This window comes from Coregonus lavaretus, assembly GCF_964263955.1.
Source record: "Coregonus lavaretus genome assembly, chromosome: 24".
In the NCBI taxonomy this organism is placed as follows: Eukaryota; Metazoa; Chordata; class Actinopteri; order Salmoniformes; family Salmonidae; genus Coregonus; species Coregonus lavaretus.
In genome coordinates, this window is record NC_140011.1 from 14,493,069 (window position 1) to 14,505,356 (window position 12,288).

The window sequence follows — 12,288 nt, forward strand, 5'->3', positions numbered from 1 at the left end:
AAAGCAAATGTAGAAAAAGCTGTTCTTGTTTATGTCTAAACAGGAGGAATAGAATAAATGTGCTCTATTTTTCACTCCGTTTGAAAGCCAATTTGATTGTATTTGTAGGTATTGGTTGGTTAGAGACCTTCATTTTTAAAAGTGCACCTTTGGAATTCTAAGCTATGTTTTCACTTTGCTTCAATATAATCTATTTATATATCCAGTTTTATTTCCATTTGGGGATTACTGATATATTAAGTTAAATACAAATAAACGTTTTGTCCTATTAGTCTTAAATGAGTGAGGATGTTCAATATGTTATTCCATAATTTAAATAATCATAATAATCGTCATAATCGTTATTTGATTAGCACTTATAATACCAACAATTTGCAGTCTAAAAAACTTTTGTGGTGTAATAATATTTATTTGTTTTATTTTATTATCCTGCGGCATGCAATTTGTATTGGGTTTGTGAGCTTTATTGCTGAATGTGCAACCTTATTATTATTATTATTATTATTATTATAATAATAAATATAGCTACGAGCAGCAATGAACGGGGTTCACAGGATGACCGAAAGGAAACAAGATCAGTTGGATAACACAAGCACTATCTTCCTTTATGTGCAATCAGTGAAAGCATTACCATGTTTCTCTCAATACCACAAGGATGACACAAGTGAAGTTTAATCTAGTGCTGTAGGTTGGATGCAGCAGGTAATCATTATTAAAGTATTGAGTTTATATACCAATTCTGGGGTAAATTTGATTCATAATGGTTTATGTTAATATTTGTGAAATATTCTCAGTGTTAGTGTATTGGTATATTACGGTCATCTTTGAATGATGGGATTAGAGATTAATTTGTTAAGTCTACGTACCAAATATGTTTTGAATAGGATTTATGGTTCTAGATTAGCTGCTTAACTGTTTTGTTCTTGACTACTTGTGCATCCCTTTGAGCGTGTCCGTCATGTACAGTGAGGGGAAAAAAGTATTTGATCCCCTGCTGATTTTGTACGTTTGCACACTGACAAAGACATGATCAGTCTAATTTTAATGGTAGGTTTATTTGAACAGTGAGAGACAGAATAACAACAAAAAAATCCAGAAAAACACATGCCAAAAATGTTATTAATTGATTTGCATTTTAATGAGGGAAATAAGTATTTGACCCCTCTGCAAAACATGATTTAGTAATTGGTGGCAAAACCCTTGTTGGCAATCACAGAGGTAAGGCGTTTCTTGTAGTTGGCCACCAGGTTTGCACACATCTCAGGAGGGATTTTGTCCCACTCCTCTTTGCAGATCTTCTCCAAGTCATTAAGATTTCGAGGCTGATGTTTGGCAACTCGAACCTTCAGCTCCCTCCACAGATTTTCTATGGGATTAAGGTCTGGAGACTGGCTAGGCCACTCCAGGACCTTAATGTGCTTCTTCTTGAGGCACTCCTTTGTTGCCTTGGCCGTGTGTTTTGGGTCATTGTCATGCTGGAATACCCATCCACGACCCATTTTCAATGCTCTGGCTGAATGAAGGAGGTTCTCACCCAAGATTTGACAGTACATGGCCCCGTCCATTGTCCCTTTGATGCGGTGAAGTTGTCCTGTCCCCTTAGCAGAAAAACACCCCCAACGCATAATGTTTCCACCTCCATGTTTGATGGTGGGGATGGTGTTCTTGGGGTCATAGGCAGCATTCCTCCTCCTCCAAACACGGCGAGTTGAGTTGATGCCAAAGAGCTCCATTTTGGTCTCATCTGACCACAACACTTTTACCCATTCTCCTCTGAATCATTCAGATGTTCATTGGCAAACTTCAGACGGCCCTGTATATGTGCTTTCTTGAGCAGGGGGACCTTGCGGGCGCTGCAGTATTTCAGTCCTTCACGGCGTAGTGTGTTACCAATTGTTTTCTTGGTGACTATGGTCCCAGCTGCCTTGAGATCATTGACAAGATCCTCACCGTTCTCATGATCATTGCAACTCCACGAGATGAGATCTTGCATGGAGCCCCAGGCCGAGGGAGATTGACAGTTCTTTTGTGTTTCTTCCATTTGCGAATAATCGCACCAACTGTTGTCACCTTCTCACCAAGCTGCTTGGCGATGGTCTTGTAGCCCATTCCAGCCTTGTGGTCCTCTGTAGCTCAGCTGGTAGAGCACGGCGCTTGTAACGCCAAGGTAGTGGGTTCGATCCCCGGGACCACCCACACACAAAAATGTATGCACGCATGACTAAGTCGCTTTGGATAAAAGCGTCTGCTAAATGGCTTATTATTATTATTATTATTATTATTATTATTATTATTATTATTATTGTGTAGGTCTACAATCTTGTCCCTGACATCCTTGGAGAGCTCTTTGGTCTTGGCCATGGTGGAGAGTTTGGAATCTGATTGATTGATTGCTTCTGTGGACAGGTGTCTTTTATACAGGTAATAAACTGAGATTGTGTGCTCCTAATCTCAGCTCGTTACCTGTATAAAAGATACCTGGGAGCCAGAAATCTTTCTGATTGAGAGGGGGTCAAATACTTATTTCCCTCATTAAAATGCAAATCAATTTATAACATTTTTGACATGTTTTTTTCTGGATTTTTTTGTTATTCTGTCTCTCACTGTTCAAATAAACCTACCATTAAAATTATAGACTGATCATTTCTTTGTCAGTGGGCAAACGTACAAAATCAGCAGGGGATCAAATACTTTTTTCCCTCACTGTAGTTACCTGTGTTATGGTGTGAATGTGGTAAGGTTTAGGAATTGTATTGATTGTAATATGCAAATTGAAATACTATGCATAGTCACTTTAATAACTCTACTTACATGTAAATATTACCCCAATTACCTGGACTAACCGGTGCCCCCGCTCATTGACTTGGTACCGGTACCCCCTGTATATATCCTTGCTATTGTTATTTTTACTGCTGCTCATTAATTATTTGTTACTTTTATTTTTCGTATTATTTTATATTGTATATTGTTTTGGTTTTTTCTGTGTTCTTTCTTAAAACTGCATTGTTGTTTAAAGGCTTGTACGTAAGGTCTACACCTGTTTTATTCGACGCATGTGACAAATATAATTTGATTTGATTTAAGTGTATACACCATTAGTTAAGGCATTTCGGATTCTCCAGAATTTCTAAGCCAATTTGTCCAGAGGCAACAAGGTGAAAAATAAGACTCATTACAGTTCATTTCTTATAGGGTGTGAATATATTATGCCACTGGTGCCAATGTAAGGTTGCAGAGACTTTATATTCACACAGCTTCTAAGGACATACACTACTGGTCAAATGTTTTAGAACACCTACTCATTCAAGGGTTTTTCTTTGTTCTTACTATTTTCTACATTGTAGAATAATAGTGAAGACATCAAAACTATGAAATAACACATATGGAATCATGTAGTAACCAAAAAAGTGTTAAACAAATCAAAATATATTTGAGATTCTTCATATAGCCACCCTTTGCCTTGATGACATTCCCACATATACTGAGCACTTGTTGGCTGCTTTTCCTTCACCCTGCGGTCTGACTCATCCCAAATCATCTCAATTTGGTTGAGGTCGGGGGATTGTGGAGGCCAGGTTCTTGCCATAATATGGACTTGGTCTTTTACCAAATAGGACTATCTTCTGTATACCCCCCCCTACCTTGTCACAGCACAACTGATTGGCTCAAACGCATTAAGAAGGAAAGTAATTCCACAAATTAACTTTTAAGAAGGCAAAGCTGTTAATTGAAATGCATTCCATGTGAAGCTGGTTGAGAGAATACCACGAGTGTGCAAAGCTGTCATCAAGGCAAAGGGTGGCTATTTGAAGAATCTCAAATATAAAATAAATGTTGATTTGTTGAACACTTTTTTGGTTACTACATGATTCCAAATGTGTTATTTCATAGTTTTGTTGTCTTCACTATTATTCTACAATGTAGAAAATAGTAAAAAAATAAAGAAAAACCCTTGAATGAGTAGGTGTTCTAAAACTTTTGACCGGTAGTATATACATAAGGTTTACACACCAAATTTAATGGCCCCATGTCCATCGGTTCAGTTCTTATAGCCCTGGTGTGATATGGTGCCATCTAGAGTGGTGTAGCGTGGCCGACTTAAAATGCAGCAACTAATGATTATCAAGTTCATTAGAGGCAAATTAATTGAGTCTATATGCCAAATCTACTAAATCTACAGGTACAGTGCGGCCATATTTAGGGGCTCCCGAGTGGCGCAGCGGTCTAAGACACTGCATCTCAGTGCTAGAGGCGTCACTACAGACCCTGGTTCGGTTCCAGGCTGGCCGTGATTGGGAGTCCCATAGGGCGGCGCACAATTGGCCCAGTGTCGTCTGGATTTGGACGGGGTAGGCCGTCATTGTAAATAAGAATTTGTTCTTAACTGACTTGCCTAAAATAAAGGTAAAATAAAAATAAAAAATTAAGGGCCTCACTGCCAAAATCCTGAAATATCCCTTTAAGGACTGATGAGCTGAGTCTAAATACAAAATCTGAAGTGAATCTGACGTATGGTTCATGAGGAGAAGATGGTTTTGAGCATTAGCTTTACATATGCAAAGAATGAGTTGTTAATAGTTTCCAAATTCGGTGTGGTTCATTTTAGTGATGACAAGTTTCAAGTTGATAGGCCACTGTGGATGTATTAACAGTGGTTTAAATGGACATGTAAAAATAGATTTTTGATTTGTCAATAACTCAGCCATCTTTTGACCAATCCCTTAACTTTTCTCAAACTAAGTTAAGACAAATTTGGTTCATGAGGATAAAGATATTAGCATATTACCATATGTGCATCTACTTGTATAGTGTGACCATATTTGACCAAATTTGGAGTGAATCTGACTTTTAGTTAATGAGAAGAAAATGTTTTATGATTCTTTTAAGCATTAACGTTACATAGTCAAAAAAGTGAATTATTAATAGTTTCCTTCTTTTTAAGATATCAATGCCGAATTGAACATGGTTCATCATAATAATGTATTTGACGACCTTAAGTTTCAAGTTGATAGACCATTGTGGAGTGGATTTAAAGGGACACGTAAAATCTGATTTCCTGATTGATCAATAATCAATCCCTTAGCTTATCTCAAATAAAGTTAAGAGATGTACCATGGGCCTACATACCGAATTTGTGTTATTTGGATTTATGGTTCATGATAAGGTTTTCAAAAATGTCCAAGATGGAGGAAAATCTATCCTGGTGGACCTTATGGGTCCTTGAGGCAAATTCTTTCAGCATGAGGAAAGACCCCTACATACAAAGTTTCAAGTCTAGGTCAAACAGGGCGACGGATATGAAGGTTTAAGTGAAGCTTGTTATAACAGCGCCACCTATAGGCCAATTGGTGCCATTCTTTTTCACCAAATTACACATGGCCTCTACTTTCTGTGTGCAAAGTTAGAGAAAGTTATATGTAAAGAAAAAAAATACCGAAAATAACAGTAGATATTCACAGCTTCGCTGTGAACCCCTAAATAACAGTGGTAGCAATGGTTATTTATGAACATAACAATGTGTGTGTTTGAGTGTGAGTACTCTCTCTCCCCAATCCCCAGCTCCGCATTAATTAACACATCTGTCTACTGGCCTTGTGAAGTGGGCTGGTCTTTCCCTCCCTCCTCACCCCTCTCCCTCTATCTAGTGGTGTGTCCATATTGGCCATAGTGTGGTCTAGTGGTCACTCAGTGACCGCAGGGCGGTGTTCTGTGAAGTTTCCTGCTCTCTAATAGGGGTTAATAACAGTAGGAGTCTGGCTGTAGCTGGTCTGATCTGACCACCCTGCTGAAGGACACTTGGTCTTGGACACTCGTCTGACCACATGGCCAGTGAACCCCAGCTAAGCTCTCAGTCAGGACAGAGTGTGGGGTTGCTGGGAGCGTGCTGCTGCATTAATGGTTTTAACCAGGCAGGGCCTAGTGTTGTCTACCAGGCAGCCGCTGTATGTCTGACCACATTATTAGGATAGATTTCTTTTTAACCACTAACTAACCAGTCAAAAACACCATTCATATGTTTTTTTGGTTGAATATATCCACAAAATGCAAAGTGCTTTGAGCACCTGGAAAAGCTCTATTTAAATCCAATCAGGCATAATTGTAAAGTCCCTCATAGAGCCTTTTGGTTGTGATGGGTGGCAGATTGAACCTTGTTCTTCCTGACCCAGCCTAAGGTTGAATGTAAAGTTGAAGCCCACTTAGTGTTTGCATGGCAGGGAGAATGGAAGGAAGGAAGGAAGGAGGGAGGGATGGATGGAGGTGTACGGGAGGCAGATGGCAACAGGGAGAGGCTCTTTCCACAGAGGAGAAACACATAATTGGAGAGTGATGCTTAGCGGCAGCCTTGCGATCGATGCCAATCTCCCCTCTAAGTCCAGGGGTTATGATTTTCTTTTCATACGCTGCAATTAATCCAGTGTTTAGCCCCGCACACGCCTGCCTGGAGAGAGCACGGGCATACCAATGACCTGGTTAAGACCACTATCACCCCTGCTGATCGCTCGCTCTCTCTCTGTGTGTGTGTGTGTATGAGCGTAAAGAGTTGGGTCGCGTCTGGTTTGTAAATGGATGCTCCTCGGGTCTCCACTGTGTGTGCCCCGTTATGATTTTTCAATGATGTGTGTGTCGCCTCACCTCTGTGTGTGTCTCCTCTAGTCCTCGGAACCAGGCAGCATCCTGCCCGGAGGCCTTCAGCACAGAACTAAAGGATCAAATAATGTTCCACCACTACCAAACTGACCTGTACAGAGAACACACGCACAAACAGACTCTTAAAAGTACACACCATCCACTGACAAATTCAACACAATCTTCCCAGGGCTGCAGTGTTCCAACCAGTGTCTCCAGAGAGAGAGAGAGAGAGAGAGCGAGCCTCAAAGAGCAGCCTCAGGGCAGTGTTAGTGTTAATGATAGATTTATATACTAAACCCATTAACAAAGCCACAGGGACCACAAACACAACACACACACCTCAGGCTGCTGGCATGGAGAGAGGCTAAAGCACAGGACACAGTGGCTAGGTAGGACTTTTAAAACGCTAGTTTGTGCAATTACATGTGATGTCCTGTGATAAATAACAAAAGTATAAAATATATCGAATGTGCTTTTTTTGGGGTAAGCAGAGCTTTTAGATTATAGTTAGATTGGTACATTGGCAAAATTACTTATTAAGGCCTATACAACTGTTGAACTTACATCACACATTTGGGCTAATACTCAGATGCAAAGCTATTGAACAAGAAGAGAAAAAGAGAGTGGAGAGGGAAAGAGTGGAGGGGGAGAGGGAAAGAGGGAAAGAGTGGAGAGGGAAAGAGTGGAGGGGGAGAGGGAAAGAGGGAAAGAGTGGAGGGGGAGAGGGAAAGAGTGGAGGGGGAGAGGGAAAGAGTGGAGGGGGAGAGGGAAAGAGTGGAGGGGGAGAGGGAAAGAGTGGAGGGGGAGAGGGAACGAGTGGAGGGGGAGAGGGAAAGAGTGGAGGGGGAGAGGGAAAGAGTGGAGGTGGAGAGGGAAAGAGTGGAGGGGGAGAGGGAAAGAGTGGAGGGGGAGAGGGAACGAGTGGAGGGGGAGAGGGAAAGAGTGGAGGGGGAGAGGGAAAGAGTGGAGGGGGAGAGGGAACGAGTGGAGGGGGAGAGGGAAAGAGTGGAGGGGGAGAGGGAACGAGTGGAGGGGGAGAGGGAAAGAGTGGAGGGGGAGAGGGAAAGAGTGGAGGGGGAGAGGGAAAGAGTGGAGGGGGAGAGGGAAAGAGTGGAGGTGGAGAGGGAAAGAGTGGAGGGGGAGAGGGAACGAGTGGAGGGGGAGAGGGAACGAGTGGAGGGGGAGAGGTAAAGAGTGTAGGGGGAGAGAGGAGGGGAGAGGTAAAGAGTGGAGGGGGAGAGGGAGAGGTAAAGAGTGGAGGGGGAGAGGTAAAGAGTGGAGGGGGAGAGAGGAGGGGGAGAGGGGAGAGGTAAAGAGTGGAGTAGGAGAGGGGGGAGTGGAGGGGGAGTGAGGGGAAGGGGGAGAGGGAAAGAGTGGAAAGAGGGGGAGAGGGAAAGAGTGGAAAGAGAGGGAAAGAGTGGAGGGGGAGAGGGAAAGGGAAAGAGTGGAGAGGGAATGAGGGGAGAGGGAGAGAGTGGAGGGGGAGAGGGAAAGAGTGGAGGGGGAGAGGGAAAGAGTGGATGGGGAGAGGGAAAGGGAAATAGTGGAGAGGGAATGAGGGGAGAGTGGAGGGGGAGAGGGAAAGTGTGGAGAGGGAAAGTGTGCAGGGGGAGAGGGGAGAGGGAAAGAGTGGAGGGGGAGAGGGGAGGGGGAGAGAGTGGAGGGGGAGAGGGAAAGAGTGGAGGGGGAGAGGGAAAGAGAGAGTTGGGGGGAGAGGGAAAGAGTGGATGGGGAGATGGAAAGAGTGGATGGGGAGAGGGAAAGAGTGGATGGGGAGAGTGGAAAGAGGGGGATAGGGAAAGAGTGGAGGGGGAGAGTGGAAAGAGAGAGTTGAGGGGAGAGTGGAAAGAGGGGGAGAGGGAAAGCGTGGAGGGGGAGAGTGGAAAGAGGGGGAGTGGGAAAGAGTGGAGGGGGAGAGGGAAAGAGTGGAGGGGGAGAGGGAAGGAGTGGAGGGGGAGAGGGAAAGGGAAAGAGTGGAGAGGGAATGAGTGGAGGGGGTGAGGGAGAGAGTGGAGGAGGAGAGGGAAAGAGTGGAGGGAAAGAGTGGAGGGGTAGAGGGAAAGAGGAGTGGGATAGAGTGGAGTGGGAGAGGGAAAGAGTGGAGAGGGAGAGGGAAAGAGTGGAGGAGGAGAGGGGGAGAAGGAAAGAGTGGAGGGGGTAGAGTGGAGTGGGAGAGGGAAAGAGTGGAGAGGGAATGAGAAAGAGGGGCGGGGGAAAGGGAAAGAGTGGAGGGGGAAAGAGGGGTGGATGGAGAGGGAAAGAGGGGCGGGTGAAGGTAAAGAGTGGAGGGGTAGAGTGAAAGAGAGGAGAGAGGGATTAGTGGTGTTTTCAGTGGAGTGTGTATCCTGTTGAAGTGGCTAATATTTTAATTAAGTCTGAGAGGACTGTGAGAGCTGCCTGATAAACTCCCTCTCTTCTGTTGATGGGAATTTAGCCGCTCCCCAGAGGCACAGCCAGACACACCGCTGTGTGTGTGTGTGCGTGTGCGTGCCATAGTGTGTTAATTGGTGGTCGTGCCGTTTATCTGTACCCAGAGACAGAGACAGTGACAGCTGGTGGCCCCTGGTCCTGCCTACAGACCTGCTAGTAACGTGCTCTGTTCCAGCTCTATCTGCTGTGAGGGGCTCCTCTCTCCTCTGCTCTTCACTGGGGTATTATCAGGCCTGAAGGAGGGTCTTTGTGGGGTATTTGTCAGGCCTAACCAGGGGTCCGCAGGGGGCCTTTGTCCCAGGGATGTAGTGCTAAACGGAGGCAGATGGCTGGGTGGTGTCAGCCTGTCAGCTATGTGGGGCTCCAGAGGACCAGAGGGAACAGGAGAGAGGGGGCCCAGCCCAGGCCTGTCACCCTAAATAGGGGCTGGGTCACCCCGGGTCAGGGCCCCTGCTTGGCTGTTGTTAGCACCCTCAATGGGCACCATGTGCACCCTATTTTGGTCCCCCTGTCCACCCTATTTTGGTCCCCCTGTCTGCGGGGCTGGTGTCCTAGGAAACCGGGCTGCTGAGAATTCTCCCAGGGGGGAGGAGGGGTGGGGGGGGGCTGTTCCTCAGGGGCCCCCACCCTGGTCTCCAAGTCCCCACACACTCTATCACTCTCTCTGGGGAAAAGGAGTGAATGTGTTTGATTGACAGAATGGTGTGTCTCCTCCCTAATGGCTTTTTAGTTAGCTGGATAATAGACTTACTCTCTCTTTCTTTCTCTCTCTCTCTCTTTCTTTCTGACACCTTACTAATGCTGGGTAATTACAGGATTTGTCGTGTTTTGGAATTTTTCTTAGTTGAGGATTTATGAGGGGCTTGGTGTGTGTGTTAAGTGCATAGGCAGCTAAAACCCACATTGATTTTTCATTTCATGCAGTTTAGTTATAGGTCAGCTATGCAGCCTTTACTTTGATCCCTGATCTTGGAGAACTAGCCCCAGATTAAGACTAAATGTGCATTCAGTCAGTTCAGTAATTCATTCTTTCTTGTATCCAGTCAGTCATGTTACCCTGTCTTCTACTGTATATCTATTCAGTCCTGTTACCTGTCCTGTAACCCTCTCTCATATATCTATTCGGTCGTGCTACACTGTAACCCTTTATACAGTCAGTCCTATATCCAGTCAGTGCTGTAACCCAGTCTCCTATCTCCTGTTCCCTGTAGGTTTGCTGGTAAGACGGCCAGTAGTGGAGCTGTGGTGCTGGTGACGGTGGAGCTGAAGGAGTCGTCTACAGCCCTGATCACCATCAACACAGAGAAGAGTGTCATGGGCCCCATGCTGCTCCGAGACCTGAAACAGGCCCTGTCCCAGGCCTAGAGCGCCCCCTAGCCACAGTCCTCCAACACACAGAGGAAAAACACAGCTGCCATGGAGAGATCTCCAACACATTCATCCAAGAACACACATACACAAAATGTCTTTCTCTCTCCCGATCTCTAAATTTCTTCCTCTCTTGCATTCTCTGTCACACAAATACCCACTTACATGCAGGCAAGGAGATCTCAGATCATCTCCAGAAACTGGTTTTTTTATTGCTAAGAGAAAAGTACTCCTAGATTCCTTATAGCCTTATATTTAAATACTGTTATTGGAATTTGAAACCTCTGAAGCGTTTCAAGAGCCGAAAGCCAAGACGAATGAACTACCATGATGCTATATACTGTATGACATTGATATAATAAAGATACAGTGCTTTTTTGTTGTTGCTGAAGGTAGCCTAGCGGTTAGCGCGTTTGGCCACTAACCAAAAGGCTGCTGGTTCGAATAGCCAAGCCAACAAGGTGAAAAATATGTTGATGTGCCCTTAACCCTAATTTGCTCCAGGGGCGCCGTACTACTATGGCTGACCCTATAAAACAACACATTTCACTGCACCTATCCATTGTGACAATATAAACAATTCCACTGTGTTACTGTGCCTCATCCATTCCAAACCCTCATATTGTTTCCAACAGAGCAAGTGATATTTTTTTAGGTAACCAAAAATGTGTTCATCAGTCAATGAGGTCTGTATCTGAATTTATTAAAATGGTTAAGTGAACAATGGTTGTTTCTTGATTGTGGTGCGTGTGCATTGGGTTGGCGTGTAGAGTTGTGGTGCGGTGTGTTCGTGTGTAGGGTTGCAGTGCATTGTTACTGGCTGTGTCTTGGATTGTGCTACGGTTTGTCTGTGAGGGTTGGATTAGGATGCAGTGTTACTGTGTAATGGCTTTATGCGGTGTCAAATAAATAAAATTGTATTTGTCACATGCGCCGAATACAACCGGTGTAGACTTTACAGTGAAATACTTACGAGCCCTTTCCCAACAATGCAGACTTAAAAAGTAAGAAAACTTAAATAAATAAAAAAAGGAAATAGTAACACAAACTATTACAATAACGAGGCTCTATACAAGGAGTACCGGTACCGAGTCAATGTGCTGGGGTACGAAGTAGTTGAGGTAATATGTACATGTAAGTAGAGGTAAAAGTGACTAGGCAATCAGGATACATAATAAACAGAGTAGCAGCAGCGTATGTGAAGTGTGCATGTGTGTGGCATCAATATGCATATGTAGTGTGTGTTGGAGTGTCAGTGTAGCAGTGGAGGCTCCTCAGAGGAGGAAGGGGAGGACCATCCTCAAATAATGTCTTTTTTTTAAGAATTGGCAAACATTTAAAAGGTCCAAAAGGCTATTTAACAGCTTCTACCCCCAAGCCATAAGACTGCTGAACAATTAATCAAATGGCCACCTGGACTATTTGCATTGACAACCCCCCCCCCCACCCCAACTAACCTGTACCCCCGCACATTGACTTGGTACCGGTACCCCCTGTACATTGTTTTTAATTTTTTACTTTAGTTTATTTAGTAAATATTTTCTTAACTCTATTTCTTGAACTGCATTTTTGGTTAAGGGCTTGTAAGTAAGCATTTCACGGTAAGGTCTACACCTGTTGTATTCAGCGCATGTGACAAATAAGATTTGATTTGATGCAGCCGGTAAAGATGCTGTCAATGGTGCAGCTGTATAACCTTTTGAGGATCTGAGGGCCCATGCCAAATTTGTTCAGCCTCCTGAGTGGGAAGAGCCGTTGTCTTCACGACTGTTTTGGTGTGTTTGGACCATGATAGGTCCTTAGTGATGTGGACACCGAGGAAGATGACGCTCTCAACCCGCTCCACTGTGAATGGGAGCG

At 44.3% G+C, this 12,288-nt stretch overlaps 1 protein-coding gene across 1 annotated transcript in view; it reads left to right on the top strand.

Moving 5' to 3' along the window:
* The window catches only part of LOC311100051 (AP-3 complex subunit beta-1-like), an 84,423-nt gene extending 72,996 nt beyond the window's left edge, over nt 1-11,427 (top strand). Inside the window, exon 27 of the mRNA XM_084140794.1 lies at nt 10,272-11,427. Within this exon, the coding sequence (XP_083996920.1) occupies nt 10,272-10,425 (154 nt within the window). The 3' untranslated portion in view covers nt 10,426-11,427. The remainder of the gene's footprint in view (nt 1-10,271) is intronic.
* The last annotated feature ends 861 nt before the right edge of the window (nt 11,428-12,288 follow it).